The sequence below is a fragment of the Somniosus microcephalus genome, chromosome 25, assembly GCF_052327205.1.
Source record: "Somniosus microcephalus isolate GS21.2 chromosome 25, FLI_Smic_1.0, whole genome shotgun sequence".
NCBI classification, from domain to species: Eukaryota; Metazoa; Chordata; class Chondrichthyes; order Squaliformes; family Somniosidae; genus Somniosus; species Somniosus microcephalus.
The window spans coordinates 11,495,650-11,517,648 of NC_141011.1; the positions used below are offsets into that span (position 1 = coordinate 11,495,650).

General features: G+C 43.0%; 1 protein-coding gene across 21 annotated transcripts in view; it reads left to right on the forward strand.

The window, feature by feature from the left end:
* Window positions 1-21,999, forward strand: part of LOC147100499 (eukaryotic translation initiation factor 4 gamma 3-like) — a 290,666-nt gene that overhangs the window by 27,297 nt on the left and 241,370 nt on the right. For 15 of the 21 annotated variants that reach the window (XM_085966798.1, XM_085966800.1, XM_085966802.1 and 12 more), the window contains exon 3: window positions 1,875-1,956. In XM_085966798.1, the coding sequence (XP_085822924.1) occupies window positions 1,875-1,956 (82 nt within the window). Of the gene's footprint in view, window positions 1-1,701; window positions 1,957-21,999 lie in introns of those variants that run through there. The other 6 variants (XM_085966799.1, XM_085966805.1, XM_085966821.1 and 3 more) reach the window with 4 other exon arrangements.

Genomic DNA, 21,999 nt, shown 5'->3' on the forward strand with positions numbered 1-21,999 from the left:
CTCCCAGGGAAAAGGACTGGTGACATATGTGGACATATGGACGTGTGTTTAACTTAGGGCTTGTCTCCCAATTTTCATATGAACGTGAGCTTAAATTGTCATTAAGTGAATGTGAAGTGTGGAAATATATCAAAGCATGATCTTCATATTTTAATCTTGAGTGGAAACTCATTGCTGCTGGTAGGGATTTGGGGGATTTAATCCATTGTTAGGATGGTGAAAATGCAGACGTTTGTTCTCGTCCTAATCAGTGTTTAGGGTTTAGTTGGCATTTTCTTTCAGTAGTTTTTTTTTAGCTAAATAGTATTAATTTGCACAAGTTCTTAGAAACTAGGCAGGGGTGTCAATGTACCGAAGCACTGCACCGATGCCTACCAAGTGTGTTCAGGATAAATTCACCACAGCCAAGGCAGCTTTGGCCTTTTGGCTGAAGGAAAACTGGGATATAAAAGGCTGGAATTAAATTTGTGGCAGAAACTATTATAATATGAATGTGTAACATTCGATCATCCATGAACTGGCTCATTTAGAATTTATAAACTTCTAAACAAAATAAAATGCACTTGGAAAATTTTAGTTCGACGGGAAAATGACCCAAGGCGCTGCACAGAAGCGCAGTCGTACAAAAATCAACGCTGAGCCAAAGGATTAGAAAGGGTGACTAAAAGCTTGGTCAAAGATGTTGGTTTTGCAGAGGGTCTTAAAGGAGAAGATGGAAGTGGAATGGTTTAGGGATGGAGTTCTAGAGGGCAGTGACAAGACAGCTAACGGCACAGCCGCCAATGGTGGGCTGAAGGGAGCGGAGGACTCGAGGCCAGGATTGGGGAAGGTTACAGGGAAAGGGAGGTATGAAGTCATCGAGGGATTTAAATACGCAGTTGAGAATTTTAAATTGGAGGCCCCTGAACCAGCGTCGGTGAACGAGCACAGGGATGATGGGTCAGCAGTGCTGGATAGGATATGGTCAGAACGAGCACAGGGATGATGGGTCAGCAGTGTTGGAATAGGATATGGACAGCGGGAGTTTTGGATGAGCTGAAGTTTCTGGAAGGTGAGAATGGCAGGCTAGCCAGGAGAGTATTACTGTAGAACAGTTGACTCTGATGATGACAAAAGATGGATGAGGGTTTCAGAAGCAGACTACGGAAAATGTAAAACTTTTGTACTATTTTGTTTGCTAGAGGCTCTATGTTGTCAGAATATCTGGGAGCTAAAGTGCTCTTGTGGTGGTGACCTTTCCAATGCAGTTTTAGGTTGAATGTAATTGGAAATTTGGGCAGTGGTTTCCTCATTTGTCTAGGAAAAACTGCAGTCATTTATATTTTTATAAAAACTTTTGGGTCATCAAGTGCTGAAGTGGAGTTGCCCAAACACAACTGCAACAAATTGGGTGTTGTAGCTGGGATAATTAATTGCATTTGTCAGTTGCCAGTCTGCAAGTTTGACCCTCTGTACAGATTGCCTCTTAGTGTGCATGCATTTCTGTTATACTTAACTGTTTTGTTTTTTGTACTTGGGGCAGATTTTCAGTGCTGGCTGGTGAGTATGTGTATGTGCTTAAAAACTTTGGACAGTTTTCTGTAACTACTTAACCAGATGGCCAGATATCTGACTGGCAATAATCCAGGCAGATGACTGCATTCAGTTGCACTATGGTCAGGTTACCTACCCCGTGTGAGTGCAGTACGCAGACAAAGTTGAATGTCCAACTGTCATGAACATGGAGACTTGGTTTATAGTTGTCAGGCAGTAGGACCAGTTTAGTAGAATCATATGATTGAAGCTGGAATGAACAGTGCTGTAACGAGCAGTCCTGGAACAGAAAGGGATCCCTTTGAACATTTGTTTTTCCTTAACACCCCATTTTACTACAGAATTGCCAGAGGACCTGTACAGCAGACACTTGAAGAACGCATCTACCCTCCTCAGGCAGCAGTAGCAACAGTCCAGTATACAGTGAGTATGCTCTTTTTAACAAGATTTTGAGTTTGTAAAAGAGTGTGTATTTCCTGTTACTCAGCTGTCCTAAAAAGCTAATGTCGATATGGGAACTAAAGGTATATGAGAAAATTCTATGATGCCAAATACCCATTTTCCCCGCTGTTGATTTTTATCTCTTTCCCCTGTCATGTTGCCAAGACCATGCTTGGTGTGTTGACTGCACAAATGTAAAACACATTTAAAAAAAACAAAGGTGATGCAGTAAATCACATGACACCAGTCTTGCTTTCTGCTAGAGTTTCACTCTTGTTTATGAATTAGAGTCCATTGAGTTAATGTTTGGATAATACATGGCTTCAGTGTATTGTGTTTTTTGTATATGAAATTCAAATCATCTACTTTGGTCACAGATTATTGCGACAGGTACAGACATTTTATCAGTAATTACCTAATTTGATTGTGTATTGAATTTTCCATAGAAAAGGTAACATTGGTAAAGCTCAAATGAGAAATGCTGGAATGCGTATACTATGTAGACTCACTGTTGTTGTAAGGCACTGAACACGATGACTCGTTTCTTTCTTGGCTTTTTGTGACATGCTGGTTTTTTTCTATCCGTTACAATTGTGAAATAAGACTCTTTAGTACTTACTGTTTTTTGTGTAGTGTTCCCCACCCACCCCAAAGCTGATGCTAGCTGACAAACAAAAAGGGAATTGTAGCGTATGTCACAATTCTTGATGTAACAAAACTTGGTATGACTCTGTTGTGTACAATATCTGTCCTGAGGATATTGAGTAGTATTCCTGGATCCCAAGTAGAATATCATCATGCCACCCCCTCCTTCAGTTTCCCCTTTATAATCTCTTTCGTTCCTCATTATCTCTCCAAAAATTTGCAAGTTAAAGGGGCGATCACTTCATAGAATCGTACAATATAGAAAGAGACTATTCAGCACATCGTGCCTGGGCCGGCTCTTTGGTAGAGCTACCCATGAATCCCACTCCCCTGCTCTTTTCCCATAGCTCTGGAAATCTCTTTTCTTCAAGTAGTTATCCAGTTCTCTTTTGAATGTTACCACTGATTCTGATTCTGCCACCCTTTCAGGCAGTGCATTCCAGATCACAACAACTCGCTGTCTAAAAAAAGTGATTCCTCATGTCGCCTCTGGTTCGTTTGCCAATCACCTTAAACCTGCGTCCTCTGGTTACCGACCCTTCTGCCACTGGAAAGAGTTTCTCTTTATTTGACTCTATCAAAACCCTTCATGATTTTGAACATCTCTATCAAACCTCTTAATCTATTCTGCTCTAAGGACAACAGACCTAGCTCCTCCAGTCTCTCCACATAACCGAAGTCCCTCATCCCTGGTACCACACTCGTAAATCTCTTCTGCACCCTCACTAAGGCCTTGACATAGAAACATAGAAGATAGGAGTAGGCCTTTCGAGCCTGCTCTGCCATTCAATGAGATCATGGCTGATCATCCAAATTCAGTACCCTGTCCCTGCCTTCTCCCCATATCCCTTGATCCCTTTAGCCTCAAGAAATATATCCAACTCTTTCTTGAATATGTTTAATGAACTGGCCTCCACTGCCCTCTGTGGCAGAGAATTCCACAGGTTCACCACTCTCTGGGTGAAGAAATTCCTCCTCATTTCAGTCCTAAATGGCTTACCCCTTATCCTTAGACTATGACCCCTGGTTCTGGACTCCCCGGCCATCAGAAACATCCTTTCTGCATCTAGTCTGTCCAGGCCTGACAGAATTTTATAGGTTTCGATGAGATCCCCTCAATCTTCTAAACTCCAGTGAGTATAAGCCCAATCGACACAATCTCTCCTCATACGTCATTCCTGCCATCCCAGGTATCAGCCTGGTGTATCTTCGCTGCACTCCTTCCATGGCAAGAACGGCTTCCTCAGGTAAGGCGACCAAAACTGCGCACACTATTCAAGGTGCGGCCTCACCAAGGCCCCGTACAACAGTAGCAAGACATCCTTGTTCCTGTACTCGAACCCTCTTGCTACGAAGGCCAACATACCATTTGCCGCCTTAACCGCCTGCTGCACCTGCATGCTTACCTTCAGCGACTGGTGCACAAGAACACCCAGGTCTCTTTGCACTTCCCCTTCTCCCAATCTATTGCCATTCAAATAATAATCTGCCTTCCTGTTTTTGCCATCAAAGTGGATAACCTCCCATTTATCCACATTATAGTGCATTTGCCATGTTTCTGCCCAATCACCCAACCTGTCCAAATCGTACTGGAGTTTCACGACATCCTCCTCACAGCATACCCTCCCACCTAGCTTTATGTCGTCTGCAAATTTGGAGATATTACATCCGATTCCCTCGTCCAGATCATGAATATATATTGTGAACAGCTGGGGTCCTAGGACCGATCCTTGCGGTACCCCACTAGTCACTGCCTGCCACTCGGAAAATGACCCGTTTATTCCAACTCTGCTTTCTGTCCGCCAACCAGTTCTCTATCCAAGTCAATACCTTGCCCCCAATCCCATGTGCCTTAATTTTGCACGCTAATCTCTTATGCGGGACCTTCTTGAAAGCCTTCTGAAAGTCCAAATACACCACATCCACTGGTTCTCCCTTATCTATTTTACCAGTTACATCCTCAAAAAATTCCAGTAGATTAGTCAAGCATGATTTACCTTTTGTAAATCCATGTTGACTTTGTCCGATCCTGTCACTGCTTTCCAAGTGCTCTGCTATTACATCTTTTATAATGGACTCTAGCATTTTCCCCACTACCGATGTCAGGCTTACCGGTCTATAATTCCCCGCTTTTTCTCTGCCACCTTTTTTGAATAGTGGGGTAACATTAGCTACCCTCCAATCCATGGGTACTGTTCCAGAGTCTATCGAGTTCTGGAAGATGACCAGCAATGCATCTACTATTTCTAGGGCCACTTCCTTAAGTATCCTGGGATGTAGATTATCAGGCCCTGGGGATTTATCGGCCTTCAGTCCTCCCATTATTCAATTACTGTTTTGCCTACCAATTTTTGATTCCAATCCACCGGGGCCAGATCCCTTTTCAACTCACTGAAGTTAGCCCCCTCCAGTTAAGTATTTTTATGCTTGATTGTACCATGTCCTTTTGCATAACTCTTCTAAATCTGATATTATGATCACTGTTACCCAAATACTCTCCCACTGAAACATGCTCCACTTGCCCCACTTCATTCCCCAGAACTAGATCCAGCACTGCTTCCCTCGTTGGGCTGGAAACACCTGAGCAAGAAAGTTCTCTTGTACACGTTTCAGGAATTCCTCCCCCTAGTTACCCTTTACACTGTTACTATCCCAGTCTGCAATAAGATAATTGAAGTCCCCCATTATCACTACTCTGTAGTTCTTGCATCTTTCTGTAATTTGCCTGCAAATTTGCTCCTCTGTCTCCTTCCCACTATTTGGTGGCCTAGAGTATACACCCAGTAGTGTAATAGCTTCTCTCTTGTTCCGTAATTCTAACAAAATAGACTGTCTTTGGCTCCTCAACTACAGGAAACTTTGTGCTATCCGGCACCGACGAGACCGAGCTGTTGCCGTCCCATCAAAACTGCCGGACAAACCAGCGCTAATGTTGAAACACACGGAGCTCCGTATCTGGCAACAAACCCTGTTGCAACAGCTTCTAAACAGTCGGCCGTACCTTGCAAGCGACTCTGTGTAGCTTAGCAACAGCTTCAGCGAGACCTTGCAGAGCTTGACTGTTGAGAAAAAAGCAACGAAAAGAAATAAAACCTAACGAAACGGCTCCTGATTTTTGCCGGTGGCTCGAGCTTGCTGGACATTTAGCCTCCGGATAACACACAGTTTCCTGTACATCATCCCTCTGCAGTGCTATAATAGTTTATTTGATCAATACTGCCACCCCACCTCTTTCTGGCTTCCCTATCTTTATTGAATACCTTGTAGCCAAGAATATTGTTCCCAATCCTCCCCTTCTTTGATCCAGATCTGTTATTGCCAATATATCATAATTCCACGTGGAAACTTGTGCCTGCAGCTCACCGTCCTTTTTTGCCATGCTCCGTGCATTTATGTACATGCCCATCCCATCTGAGACTGCTTTGCATTTGCCCCTGTCTGATCTCTCCTATTTCTGAAATATTCTTTACTCTAGTGCTATTTATCTCTCCGTGTGCCATGTTTCTCCTCTCTAATGTTTCATCCTGATGCCCTTCCCCCTGCCAAATTTGTTTAAACCCTCCCCCACAGTGCTACTTAACCTTCCCGCAAGGACATTGGTCCCAGCTCTGTTGAGATGCACCCCGTCCATCGAGAACAGGTCGCTCCTGCCTCAGAACTGATCCCAATGCCCCAGGAATCTGAAGCCCTCCCTCCTGCACCATTTCTCCAACCATGCGTTAACCTGTTTTATCCTACTATTCCTATACTCACTAGCATGTGGCACTGGGAGTAATCCAGAAATTACTGCCTGTGGGGTCCTGCTTTTTAATTTCCTCCCTAGCTCCTGAAACACTGACTACAGGACCCCTCAACCTTGTTTGGTTCCCACCTGGACCATGACTTCTGGCTATCCTGTCTCTTTCTCTCTCTTTCCCCCCCCCCCCCCCCCCCACACAATAAAATGTTCTGCACCCTCTAATGTCCATTACCCTGGCACCAGGGAGGCAACACACCATGTGGGACTCGCGTCAATGGTTGCAGAAACACCTGTCTATCCCCCTGACTATTGAATCCCGTATGACCACTGCATTTCTACACTTTGTTGTACTCTCATTTGCCCCACAGTGCTGTGGATGTACTCTAGACTGCACTCCCCCAAGGTGTTGTCACACTCGCTGGTGTTGAGCCCTGAAAACCAGTTTGTGTGCCACATTCCCGGAGGATTCGTGTACTGCCTGCGTCTTCCTACCCTGCTGGATGGGCACCCACTTACTATTCTCCTGAACCCTCTATAGCTGCAAGGTGACCACCAATGTTCCCTCTAAGCTGAGCAGTGCTCTGGAGCTCGCACGCAGCCGGCTCACTGGCTTTCAAATGGGAGAAACCGTGCCGCACAGTATTTTGAATGGGTCATGCGGCCCAAAAAAAAATTTGAAGGGAACATTGGCGACCACCTCCTGGAATGTGCGTTCCAAGAAATTCTCAGCGTCTCGTATGCCCTGCAGTGACTGCAGCCGCTACTCAAGCTCAGAAACCCTGAGCACGAGTTCGAGCAACTGGAGGCACTTCCTGCACACGTGGTTATTCAGGACACTTCCTGGAATTCCCACATGGCACTTGTTTACCGACATAAAATCAGACAGTGAAATCTTGATACACTGCCCCTTCACACCTCTTTGGAGTCATGGATGGGCCTGTGTTGTACAAGAATTCCTTATTCTGGGTTCTCTTATCTGCTGTTGGCAGCAGTGTTTTGATGCTCCACATAAAACCTCGGTGTCTATACAGTGTTTACATGACTAATCGGATCAGTTCAGTAGCTTGGTTAATCTTTTTCAAATATTCTAATAGATTTTGGTAAGTTTTCTTCACTAATATTCACAGCCCTCCATGTCAATCCACAGACTTTGATGTTTTCCACCTTTAAAGTTCTTTGCTTGAGATATGCATTTGGTGCCTTTTCTCCAACTGATGTGGAGAATTTTCTATTTCTACTGCAATATTGAGGAAGCACTGTATTGTTGAAAGTACCACCTTTTGGATGAGAGTAAATTAATGCTCATATTCTTGAGTCTGCATTGCGCCTGTGTGCTCATAAAATATCCATGACACAGTTTGAGGAGGAGGAGGAGGCTTCTCCCAGTTCCCTAGCTAATATTTCTCCAACCCATAGAGAAAGATGAAGGCTAAGATGATGACAAATTCTACTCTAGCACTTCCTTGTCCTTGACCCTGTCTGCTGTGGCTCAGTGGGTAACACACACGCCTCTGAGTCAGAAGGTTGTGGGTTCAAGTCCCACTCCAGGGATTTGAGCGCACAAATCTAGGCTGCGGGAGTGCTGCACTGTCGGAGGTGCCGTCTTTCGGATGAAACGTTAAACCGAGGCTCCGTCTGCTCTCTGAGGCGGACTTAAAAGATCCCATGGCACTAATGGAAGAAGAGCAGGGGAGTTCTCCCCGGTGTCCTGGCCAATATTTAATCCCTCAATCAACATCACTAAAGCAGATTATCTGGTTATTATCACATTGCTGTTTGTGGGAGCTTGCTGTGTGCAAATTGGCTGCCGCGTTTCCCACATTACAACAGTGACTATACTCCAAAAGTACTTCATTGGCTGTAAAGCGCTTTAAGGTGGTCGTGAAAGGCGCTATAGAAATGTCAGTCTTTCTCTTCTTTTGAGAGGATTCTTGAACCACTGAACAATTCATTTGAGAGTTCTTGAAGTTCAAGCTGATATTACAACACATCAATCGATATTAAATTCAGGATACTGATTGGCAGATTGAGACCTCCATGGACAAGATTTTCCCACTAAAATAACCAAGGTTGTAAATGCAGACTGCTATTTGATTTATCGAGAACACCCAATATGTTCATGAAATCCATGATGGCAGCCTTCTTCCAGCTGCACACTTTGATATCTATCCTAACGTGCATGACTCCAGTATTTTATAAGGAAGCTCAAATTACCAGCAGTCCATGATGCAGCAGGTTGGGAGTATCTTGGGATTCTTCAGCGGTTGAGAAAAATCCTAATTTGAGTCAATTCAAGATATGACTCCCACAGATGATTGGTTCTTTGTGCTTTTTGTATGTGCAAAGTCTCCTTTGCGTAGAATAATTCATAATGGTCACCATGCTCTTGGCAGTGTTCAGACACAATGCGGTTTGTAGGTGCTGGGGTTCATGGCAGCAGCTATTTCTAGTACCATTGGTTAAAGAAAAGAGTTTGTGAGGCCATTGCAGTTAAAGCTACCCGAGCAATAATCCCTAAAGTGTCAGCTTGGCTCAACTGATAACACTCTTGTCTCTGAGACAGAAGATTGTGTGTTTGAGCCACGCTCCAGGACCTGAGCACATAATACAGGGCGATACTTTAGTGCAGTATGGAAGGAGTGCTGCAGTGTTGGAAATGTTGTATTTTGGATGACCTGCCTGTTTTGGTGGTTCAGGTGGAAGCAAAAGGTCCTACAGCACCATTTGGCGATGAGCAGGGAGTTCTGGCTAACATTTCTTCTCCAAAAACAAATTAACTGCTCATCTGGGAACCTTCTATTGCACAAATGGGCTGCTGCATTTGTCTAAATAACAGTGACTGCACTTCAATTAATTCATTGGTTACAAAGTGCTGTGAAGCCTTACGCTGCTATATAAATGGAAGATCTTTCTGAAGCATTTCACTATCTGAAGGAATAGATTAACCAAGGGGCTGCCTCTACCTTAAACGGGTGGTCTCTGGAGAATTGTGTCATAAGTGGATGCTATCCGCAAACTCCCAGCAGCTTCTTGTTCGGGCGAGACATTTCCCTCGTTGGGTAGGATATCCTGCCTTCTGCAGGCATAGCCTCAGTATGTGAATTAAACCACGTGTTTGCATAGTAACAGGCTAGAGCTTTTGTCATTAACCCTGCTGTGCAGGCAATTGGTGAGAGTCTGGATTAACAATACCACCAACATGCTAGTTAAAAAAGGAGAAATGTACTCCCACTCCTCATGCAAAGATGATACAGCTTTGACACAGGCGTTTCCAGAATCGTGCGAAGCTTTCGACGCGCAGTACAGTACATGGGTATGCAAACTATTGCAGTGATCGCCCTGACCAGGGACATGTGACACTCTGTGATTTGAACCTTTGACTCGATATTTCACACGCTCATTAATTTCTGGGGTTACCCAGCGAAGGAGCATATAGAACCATATGGAAGAAAAAGCAGCAACAAGTTTTGCTGCAGGAGCCAAGGCAATTGAGTGGTTTAACTCTGCAGTTCTGACGAAGGGATTCCACCTGAAATGTTTACCTGCCTTTGAGGCTGCCGAACTGCTCTTCATTTTCAGTATTTTCTGTTTTTCATTGCACGTGCCCAACAATTTTGAAAGCCCCTGGTAGATCTCTTGTGATCTTGCTTATGGTGAGTCAGAGGTTGTGCTATTTCAGATTCGAGGGGGTGCATATCTCCACTGATGTGAAAAGGTTTGAAGAAATCTTCCCAGAGACGGTGGTGTTTTCATTGGTTCTTAACAGGAAAAAAAAGAACTTTCACGTCCTTAGAATGTTGCAAAGCACTTTCCATTTAATGAATTACTTTTGACGTAGTCACTATTGAAGGCAAACTGAGTAGGCAATTTGTACACAAGATCCCACAGTGAGCCAAATTACTAGTTAATATGTTTTGGTGGTGTTTATTGAGGGATAAATGTTTTTCCTGAAGGCCAGAACAACCAATCCCTTGCATACAGTAACCTACATTTTCTTTTTTGCAGGAAAACTACCTCGGTAGTTCATGCTTTGCTTGTTTTTGATCTGCACAAACCGCAAACTCTGGTTACTTTTGCAGTCCTAAATTTTCCATTGATGCCCCAGAGTTGATGGGGTAAGGCTGATTAATGGCAAGTCCTGCACACACTGGCCAGGCTTGCTTCCGTCATAATTTCCAGATGTGTGCTGGGAATTCTAGCCTGTTACCATGAGTCTCTTCAGACAGTGATGGGCCTGACCACCTGCGTGATCTTAAAGCACAGGCTTCTGCTTCAGATGGAAAACCTTCTGAGCCCCATTTTAAATATAGAAAATGGTGTGTAGGTAATTTTGGTCAATTTTATAATGTTACAAACCTTTTTTGCAATTGTGGCTCAACTTGGTAGAGAAAGCAAGATGTGGCTGAAAGTATTTTCAAAACCTATTTGGAATGATTTGATGTGTCTGCTTTTAGCATTGGCTGCTGTTTGCCTCTTTTGATTTGTATTTTCTGAACGTCATGATTGGTATTTTTATATTGTTGCTGATTGGTACATTATTTACCTGTTCTGCTGTGACTTTGCTGTGGTTTTTATGAATATGAAATTTGAGACAATCATGTACAAGTGCAAAGTGGAAATTTTAATGCAGAAAGGTATGACATAGAACACATGCCAGATTCACCATTTTATATATACATCTAACTCATGGATCTGCTGGTGGCTGTATTCACGGTAAGTCAGATTATACATTGTTTTATAAAGACAGGAGTGTTGTACCGTGCATTACGCAATGTCGTTTTCTGCTGAAATGAAGTCCTTTTTAAGGCCACAAAATCTAATTGTTAAATCAATACAGGTGAGGTCAGAGTTTTGTTGCTGTTCTGCCTGCAGGTCAGAACCCTGGCTTAGTCGAAGTGTAATTGGTAAGGTGACTCTGGCAGTTACAGATATTCTAGCTTCTGTGTCAGTGAAGGTATTTTGAGTTGCTGCAGGAATTTTGAACATTCCAAATGACTGCTTTTCTTAGTTTTTGAAGTGTGACAGACATTTGCAATGTGACACTTGAAGTGCGACAGACAGGAAATACATGCTGGATGTACCGTTTTTATTCCGTTACTAGCGGTTCTCCTGTGGTGGTGTTCAGAGTAAGTTGGATGATGTGCAGTTTCATAAAGATAGGAGTTTTAAAAAAAAAAAACAACAATCTATTGCACTCTATTATTCTGTTACATGTAATTGTTAAGTAAACGCAAGGTTTAATTGTTTGATCGGTGAAATTTGCAAATTGTACACTGGTAGTCGGCTTTGGTTCCAGGTCAAAAACGTCCAGCATTAAGTAATTGGCTTTTTTTCCTCAAAATGAATGATTGTTTTGCACCTGTAACAGTTTACATGCTGACGTACTGTTTTTAATGTATTAATTAATAAATGTGTGTATTAGCACATTGGGACTACCTTTTACTACATTAAAGACGCTATATAAATGCAAGTTATGAATATTTTGAAGGATTCAAGAAGGACGGTGTCTCATTTTCTCAGCAGTATTAATTGGTGGCATTGACGGGCAGGATTGGTAATTTTGTGATTCTAACACCAACAATCTGCCAATGTTTGATGCAGTGCAGCTGCCTGCTAATAGCATTTTCAGTATGGATGGGTTCAGCTTAGACTGCAGCTGTGCGCTCCCACCCATCTGTAACCTGACCCAGTTTCACAGGCTGCCTGTGGGACAGCGGCAGATACAATAGGCTCACTATTACATATGCCACTCCAGTGAAGCCAGATGGGTTAGGGGTGTGGTTATCCCTCTGGAGGGATGAAGTTGCAATTTATAAAAAAAAAATACTGTTTCAAAACTGATGCTGCAATGGCTCAGTGGGTAAATGCACTTCCTTTTATGCCATGCTCATGTGGAAGGTCACAGTGTCGATCGTTCGGCAGACTTGGATTATCTTATAGATGGAGTTGAAGTCAAACCTTTTATGGTAGATGTGAAACTGGCACAGAAATCTAAAGCTGTTTTGCTTTCTCCTGAAGGCCTTCGCTCTTGGCTCTGTTCCATGGTGCCAGATGCCCTTTGGTATCTTCCCCACCAGGCAGCGCAGGCAGGTTATTTGACATCAAAGTCGCGCCCAACCCTGTTCATGCCTGACATCCATACATGCCCACATTCCAGGAAGGGTCTCACTGCATTGCAATCAGTACTGGAAACCCTGCTTTTCCTCCCTGCCATCTCCCTGTGTCCAACTAGTCCAGGGCAGTGAGGCCAATAGCTTCACTGAGATCAGGAACTCTGACATTGACCCAAGTTTGAACCCTAGGAACTTCTGGTCCGCATGGCTTGGTATGACATGGGGCAGTTGCTTGCCCACAGAGCGCTCTGGAGAGCTGCAGTTGTGATTTCCAGTGGCTACTGCAATTCGTGATACTGCGTGATCCCGTTTTGTAGCTGTGTTCCGTATTCATTTATATTTTCTTCTGTGACATTCGCATTAAAAATAAAAATCCGTTTTGAATTTAGTTGACAGAAAATAGGATTTTGTCTTCTAAAGAAAAACATAAATGCTGAAAATACAGAACCAGTCCATCAGCATCAGAAATAAAAACAATTCTTGCCTGCTTGGAAGTATTGAGTAGGCTACTCTGTTTCTGATTTAAGGTGCAGTGCTCTGCAATTGTTTTTTTTGTAGAAGGGCTTTAGTTCAACCATATGAACAAATCCCAATTTTGACACGACTAGATTTGAAGATATTAGCTTTTTAATAGCAGAGATCAATAATGGGAAATGCACCTTCAATCTACTCGTAAGTCGACCCCCACTCTTCACTATTGGACATTAACTAGAAGGAATAATCAGACCACGGCCCAGCGGACTTGGTGCGAGGCTCTGGTTTGATGACTCCTTATAGTATTCTGCTTACTAACAATCTCTGCTACTAAAAGGTAAGTATTTTCAAAATGACTAATGCTTGTAATGTGGTATTGTTTGTAAACTGGTCAGAGGAAAGTGGCAGTAAGAGGTAAATTTAAATTGTGATCTAGACTCTCGGTTTGAATAATTACAGGGAGGTTAGGAATTGATTTTCAAATGTTTAATTATTTGGGTTGTTTAATTGAAATTCCAGTGGAAGGTATGTTTGTGGAGAACGTGTGGAAGATGATGGGACAGTAATTCGGCTCGGGTGATTGCCGCGCGTGCAAGGCCCCAAGGTGGACTTACCCGGCGCGCCAACATCTGAAATCTGGCCCGCAATGACATTCCTGTGACTGACCAGCTTGAGGTCCTGCCGCGCTGTGCGTGCGTGACCCAGCGGCGTACTTAGTGCGATGAGCCGGCTGGGATCACGTGAGCACAGGGCAACCAATGGGAGGTTGCAAAAGTTCATTCATAAGTTTGACAGTGAGAGCTGTCAAACTCATGAAAACTCCTGGCCCCAAAACACTACTTAAACCTGAAAGAAAATTTAAAAAAAACATTGCACTACTTAAATGAACCATAAATAACTATGAAAAACTATTTTAAACAATTTTTAAATTTGAAAAAAAATTTTAATAAAAAATCGGGGCTAAAACTAAACTTACCTTACTGTAAATTCTTTAAAAATAACAAACCTGTGGGGGAAAAAAAATTCTAAATTGTATTAATAGACCACTTACCTGAAAAACTAAGTACTTACGTGTGGTTTTTCTGTGTGTAAATATCGGAGGCCTTTACACATGCGCATCTCTCTAAAAATACAGGAATCCCAAGGCGCACGCGCTGCCCGATACCGCGCATGCGTTCAGCCTCTGAACCCCTTCGTTCAGAGGACTGGAAATGCTGGCGTTCCCCGCATGCACGGTGTTTCCTGAACGCCGGCATTTCATCCGGCCAGATGCGTGAGTACCCAGACCGTACTCACGCATTTGGACCCGAATTACTGGGCCGATGTGTTTTTGTTTTACTCGTAACAGAAATACAGCTGCCTTTTATGGAACATAAAGCACCAAATAAAGGAAAGCAGAAAAGCATTAGCTTGTTACGACTTTAATGTAAAAAGTTTCATCTGCAAATCATGTAATTTTTGTTCAGATGTAACTTTTATTTTCTTCCCAACTTGCACACCTGTCAAAGGCGGGGCATCTGCTCTTGGGCAACCGCTAGTGGGATTTGTTTAGTCTGGATACAAGAAAGTGTCCTAACATGGGCCAGGCAAGTCCGTCCATCTGCCTTTCCTCCCAACCAAATGATACCTGAGACTAAACCGAACAGCAGCCCGTTTAACTACTACAGTTCCAGAAAATGTGCATACATTGGTCATATGGACATTTGTCAGTGGTAAAATGTAGACTCTTATTTCTGTGCCCTGCTCTACATCATCTTTTGGCATCCATGATGTACCAGCTAAAAGGCCGTTGCAATATTTGTTCATGGGACTAGTCACTAAGGGGTACACAAGGCTAGCTTTTGGTAAATTGCTCTTTTTATTTCTCCCTTTTGTTTTTTCTACAAAGAATCATCTAACTTCTGGTTTCCACGCTGTACCATCAATAGCACAGCTGAGATTGGGCCCTGGACACGTAGGGAAGAACCTTTATTCCTACCCACTGAATAGCAGACTGTATACCAACTGTAGTTCCAGAAGATGTGCATACATTAGTCACACGGACATCCATCAGTTGTAAAATGTACAATGGTATATGGAAGTGGCAGCATTACGAAAAAGCGGCAACGGTTAATGGCACTTCTACTGTATTAAGGAAGAAACTTGCAACCCGTGCTTCAATTTGCAGCAGCCAATGCTTTCCTTCATTTGCAGGCATTGTAGCATAAACTTGAATGTAGTTGGAGATGATAATATATAATGAATAATGTTTGAAGAATATAGGGATTGAATGTGTGTTGAAATGAGGGTCAAGGAGCAATGGTTGATACTTTGCTTCTGTTAAAAAGGCATCTTTTGTAATGTACTAAGATTGAATGTTTTCCAATGTTTTTTACACACCGCTGTGGCTTCTGCTTTCAGATACAGTATTTTAATTGCTAGTTTTTGTACATTTGTTCAATTTTCTATATACTTTTACTGCAAATCTTAGTACATGCAGTAAAGCACTTAGAATAAGATTTAATAAGGATTTGAAAAATGATCCATATGGGTATAATGGTTGATAATTGGCCATCTTCCCTCCCTTCCTCTAGAAAACAGAACTTCAAAGGAGTCTTGTTTGTGTGTTGAACATCTTGTTTGTGAAAGTTTCTTTGCCTTTGGGTTGAGTCCATTGTCTTGATAATGAGAGATCAATGAAATATTTGTGGTTAGAACTGTTTAGGAAAATATTACTAATGTCATTTTAAATTAACTATGATTGTGCCTTCAAGAGCAGTTCACTTTCTGTGGTTCTGATGCACAATTTCAAGACTGGCATATGCTGTCTGGAAATAATCAGCACTTGCATGAACATTTTTTTAAAGTCTGTGTGTCTTCATGAGATGAGGTTACAACATTGATACTAGGCTAGGCTTTATAAAAAGGCCAGCTAATGAGCATAGAGGGTTTTAATGAATAATAATGTTTGGTAATGGCCAAACAATCCTGTGTATGTTTAACTGGGCCAGCTACAGGTTTTATGAAGTCAGCTAACAGAAGCACTCTGCGCAGAGTGATAAAAGTATGTGCTATTGTCTGCAGTGCATTAAGGTTTGTAGGTGCTGCAGATATCGTTAAAATGTTCACCAGATTCATTGGGCACATAAAATCTTGCTCAGAAAAAATTGCTGTGGCGTGCATCGCGAGTTTATATGTAGTGTATAACACCGTCGTGCACAAGTAAATAAGCACCACATTAAGTTTTGAAGTTGCATTTGCGCTATTCAGTGGCTGCTGCATCTTCATTTTATGATTTTAGCATTACTGATTCCAGTTAAATCACCTGACATCTGATTGTATTATAATCCAGGAGCATATTGTTTGCTGTACTTGTGCCATCTAATATGGTGACTTTCATGTTTGACTTTTCTTTTTCCATAATGATCTAAAATAAAAAAGGGATGTTTATTTGATGGGGTTGCTGGCACATTTTAGGTTGGAGAGTTGCCTATGGGTTCCACATCTTCAATTCATTATTTTAATGTGCTTGCCTTCCAGAATTTCAACCCAGTCAGTATTTACAGATGCTATCTGAAACACTAAAATAGGAAGGGGCTAGATCCATTTCAAGTCTAGCCTTTGAAAGGCTGGTTTCAAGATATTAAATGATATAGCTTGGTATCTTCAGGGGATCCTCATGTCCATCGCAAAGCGCAATCTTACTCTCTCAGTGATCTGTTTTTGGTGGTTCATTGGCATGGGACAGTAGTTCATACAGCATGGGGGTTCTTTCAAATGCAGGAAGATGTATAGTGAGGAGGCCTTGGGGGTGTTTGTGCACAAATCTTTGAAGATAGCAGGACAGTTTAACAACGCATTTGATAAAGTATATGGGATCCTGGGCTTTATAAATAGAGGCATAGCGTGCAAAAGCCAGGAAGTTATGCTAAACCTATATAAAACACTAATTCGGCCCCAGCTGGAATATTGTGCCCAATTCTACGCATCACATTTTGGAAGGACGGGAAGGTTTTGGAGAGGGTACAGAAAGAATTTACTAGAATGGTTCCAGGGGTGAGGGATTACAGTTATGTGACTAGACTGCAGAAGCTGGGGTTGTTCCCTTTAGAGCAGAGAAGGCTAAGAGGAGATTTGATCGAGGTGTTTAAAATCATGAATGGTTTAGATAGAGTAAAGACAGAGAAACTGTTTCCAGTGGCTGAAGGCTTGATACCAGAGGGCACAGATTTAAGGTGATTGGCAAAAGAACCAGAGGCGAAATGAGGACTTTTTTTTTTTTTTAGCAACGAGTGGTTTGGATTTGGAATGCACTGCCTGATAGGGTGGTGGAAACAGATTCAAAAGGATATGGGATAAATACTTGAAAGGGAAAAACTTGCAGGGAATGGGACTTACTAGATTGCTCTCTGAAAGAGCCGGTGCAGACTCGATGGGCCGAATGGCCGCCTTCTGTGATGTATTATTCTATGATAAGTTTTTTGTTGGCATATTAAAGTTGCTAGCTTCAATTCTTTACGCTTGCTTGCATAGTATTATTTCCTCCAAGCTGGTCCTGAAACTGAGGGACCTAGGCCTGGGCACCCCCATCTGCAATTAGATTCTGGATTTCCTGACTAGTAGGCCTCAAGTGGTGAAAATAGGGAACAACACCTCATGCACTCTGGTCCTCAACACCGGAGCGCCACAAGGCTGCTGCCTCAGTCCTTGGCTGTGTACTCTGTTTACACATGACTGTACAGCCATACACAGCAACAACCGGATTATCAAGTTTGCCGATGACACCACAGTAATTGGCCTGATAAGCAACGATGATGAGACGGAGTACAGAGATGAGATAGTCCAGCTGATGAGATGGTGCAATGACAACAACCTTGCCCTGAGCGTTGGCAAAACTAAGGTGCTCATCGTGGACTTCAGAAGCCACCGAGGGAACCATTGCCCCATCAGCATAGACGGGACACCAGTGGAAGTCGTCAGTTGCTTCCGATTCCTGGGACTGCAGATCTCTGATGACCTGGCCTGGAACCATAATACTGAGGCTATGCTGAAGAAGGCACACCAGCGCCTCTACCCTCTACGGTGCCTGAGGAAATGCGGCATAAGCACACAGTGGCTTGTGAACTTTTACCGCGGCACCATAGTGTCTTGACGAGTGGTGTCAATGTGTGGTATGGTAACACCACTGCACAGAACAAGAAAGCCATCCAGAGAGTTGTGAATACGGCAGAAAAGATCATCGGGTGTGCACTTCCGTCCATCGAGGAGATCTTCCAGACCAGGTGCTGGAACAAGGCCCGCTCCATCATCCAGGACCCCAATCACCCTGGGCACAAACTGTTCTCCCTCCTGCGGTCTGGATGTCGGTACCGCAGCATCCGAACCAGGACCAGCAGGTTTAAGAACAGTTTCTATCCACAGGCAGTGCGCCTACTGAACTGCTAACCGCACTGCCCCATATATTATAGTTATGTGTTTATGTAAATATATATATTTATATTACCATATATTTATCATATTACTATTATTTCCAGTGGTAATTGAGGCTTTTTTGCACTATTCATCATATCCTGCAACTTGGACTGTTATTGCTATACTTTCTGCTTATTTGCTTATTTTTATTTATACTTGTTTTTATTTTTTGCTTTTATATTTATATGCTTGTATTGTGGGAGTAAGTGGGGAGTAAGCATTCCATTGTACTAGTTACATATGGCAATAAAATGATCTTGAATCTTGAATCTATTGTAGAGATTTTAGTACAGCAGCATTATGTCATTAAGCATATTTAACAGATTGGTACCAATGTGCTGAAACAAAAATAGCACTTCACTTCAATGTTTTGTGCTACTTTTAATTCATCATTTCAAACTGACAGACCTGCTAGTCTTGATCACTGATATAACTGTCTTCAAGCACTTCCTCATTTGTCTCACCATACACATCTCCCTGCCTAACTTCAACCCATTACCCTTACCCTCGCCGAGGGTGGGGGTGGAGAAACTCCTGTCAGACTGCCTGTCCAATGTTCAGACAAATTTCTTCCAATTGAAGATCGGATAGGCTGAAGCCATTATATTTGGCCTCAGCCAAAAACTTTACACCCTCGCCATCAACTTCAGCCACCTTCCCAGTTGCTCACTCGGACTCAGCCAGGCTGCACACGGCCGTTGCATCATAAGAACGTAAAGAGCAGGAGTAGGCCAAATGGCCCCTTGAGCCTGCTCCACCATTCAATAAGATCACGGTTGATCATGGACCTCAACTCCACTTTCCCGCCCGATCTCCATATCCCTTGATTCCCCTAGAGTCCAAAAATCTATCGATCTCAGCCTTGAATTATACTCAAAGACTCAGCATTCACAGCCCTCTGGGGCAGAGAATTCCAAAGATTCACAACTCTGAGTGAAGAAATTCCTCCTCATCTCAGTCTTAAATGGCCTACCCCTTATCCTGAGATTATGCCCCCTAGTTCTAGACACTCCAGCCAGGGGAAACAACCTCTCCGCATCTACCCTGTCAATCCCCTTCAGAATCTTGTATGCATCCTATCCAATCCAAAGCCGAGCTTCAAACCCGTTTGGATCCATTGCTGAGACTTCTTGCTTCCACCTCCGCAACATTGCCTGCATCAGCTACTGCCTCACCCCCACTGCAGCTGAAACCCTTATCCTGGCCTTCTGTCACGTCTAGGCTCGATGACCTCCTGGTCATCCTTCCAACCTATACCCTCTATAAACTTCAAACAGTAGAGAGAAAGGATTTTGGCTTGGAAAGTCGAGAAGTAGAATCAGTTTGGGTGGAGCTAAGAAACAGCAAGGGGCAGAAAACATTGGTTGGAGTTGTTTATAGGTCCCCAAACAGTAATTTTAATATAGGGTAGAGTATAAATCAGGAAATTAGAGACTCCTGTAACAAGTAATCATGGGGGACTTATATCTACATATAGACTGGGCAAACCAAATTTGCAATAATAGTGTGGAGGACGAGTTCATGGAATGTATACAAGATAGTTTTCTAGATCGGTATGTTGAGGAACCAACTAGGGAACAGGTTATTTTAGATCTAGTATTGTGCAACGAGAAAGGGTTAATTAATAACCTTGTAGTAAAGGGGCCTTTAGGGAAGAGTGACCATAATATGATAGAATTTTATATTGAGTTTGAAAGTGGTTTAGTTAAGTCTGAAACTAGGGTCTTAAATCTAAACAATGACAAACTATGTAGGTATGAGGGGCGAGTTGGCTAAGGTAGATTGGGAAACTACGTTAAAAGGTATGACGGTAGAGAAGCAATGGCTAGCATTTAAAGAATTCATGCATAATTTACAACAAATGTACATTCCTTTAAGGCACAAAAAGGAAAAGTGGTCCAACCGTGGCTACCAAGAGACAATAAAGATAGTATTAGATCAAAGGAAGAGGCTTATTATGTTGCCAAAAAGAGTAGTAAGCCTGAGGATTGGGAGGATTTTAGAATTCAACAAAGGAGGACCAAGAAATTGATAAGGAAAGAGAAAAAAGAATGAGAGTAAATTAGCAAGAGACATTAAAAACAGATTGTAAACAATAGGTATGTAAATAGGAAGAGAATAGTGAAAGTAAACGTGGGCCCATTGGAGGTAGTGACAGGAGAAATTCTAATGGGCAATAAGGAAATGGTAGAGACATGAAACAAATACCGTGGGCTGGATTTTACTTACCAAGACGAGTTGGGGGCGGGACTGCTGCCTTCCGGGTTCTAGTCCCGTCCCCAGTGACGTCTGACGAACAGACGCTATTTTGCCCTGATTGGCCTTGTTAAGCCAGCCAATTAAAGGAAAGCCGGTGTCAGATGACGTCAGTTGATGACGCTTCATCTGGTTTTCTTAAAGGCATATGCACCACACTTGTTTGACAGATGGATTGTCAGTGTTGACAGCATTGAGGTGCTGTCAAACACTGACAATCACTGTACACAGGTGAGCCCTTGTACCCAGGCTCTCCAATTACTCTCTCCTTAGGATAAAACAGGTGGCAGCTGCAGCTGAGATTGCAGAAGCCATCTGTCACTTCTCCCGATGAGATGAGGCTACACAAACACTTCACAGCTTGTCACCTGCAGAAGCATCAAACCGCATTTAAAATTACTTTCACAACATTTCCTTACCTCTGATACTAACCATTGTCCCATTGCATCCTTCACACCACTTCTGCAGCTGTCATCCAAACACCAACATAACAACAGACCCACAGCACGCCTCACTTACCCTGGTGGGGTTCCCGACGTCGGAAGCCCGCAGCAGCAGTTGAAAAATTGGGAAAAGCCTCTTAACTGCCTGTTAACAGGCAGTTAAGTGACTATAATCCTCTTCCCGCTGCTTGGAGTCGGGTCCCTGCGCAAATCGGGGATCCGACTCCCAAGATGATTGGTTGGGGGGGGTGGGGGGCGGGTTTGGGACCCGCTGCCATTCCTTTTGACTTTCCCAGCAGACCTGCCTCCTCGGGGCTGGTAAAATCCAGCCCTGTGTGTCTGTCTTCATGGTAGAAAACACAAAGACATTCCGGAAATAATGGGGAACCAAGGGTCTAGAGAGAATGAGGAAACTGAAAGAAATTAGTATAAGTAAAGACATAGTACTGGAGAAATTAATGGGACTAAGTGGTGACAAATCCCCATGACCTGACAACCTGTATCCTCGGGTTTTAAAAGCGGGAGCTGCAGAGGTAGTGGATGCACTGGTATTAATCTTCCAGAATTCCTTAGATTCTAGAACAGTCCCCAAGGACTAGAAGGCAGCAAACATAACCCTGCTATTTAAGAAAGGAGGAAGAGAAAAATGGGGAATTATAGGCCAGCTAGCCTGACATCAGTAGTAGGCAAAATGCTAGAATCCATTATTAGGGTCGTGGTATCAGGGCACTTTGAAAATTGTAATATGATTAGGCAGAGTCAACATGGTTTTATGAAAGGGAAATCGTGTTTGACAAATCTGCTCGAGTTTTTTGAAGAAGTAATTGCAGTAGTAGGATGGATAAGGGGGAACCAGTGGGTGTAGTGTATTTGGCTTTTCAAAAAGCATTCGATAAGGTGCCAC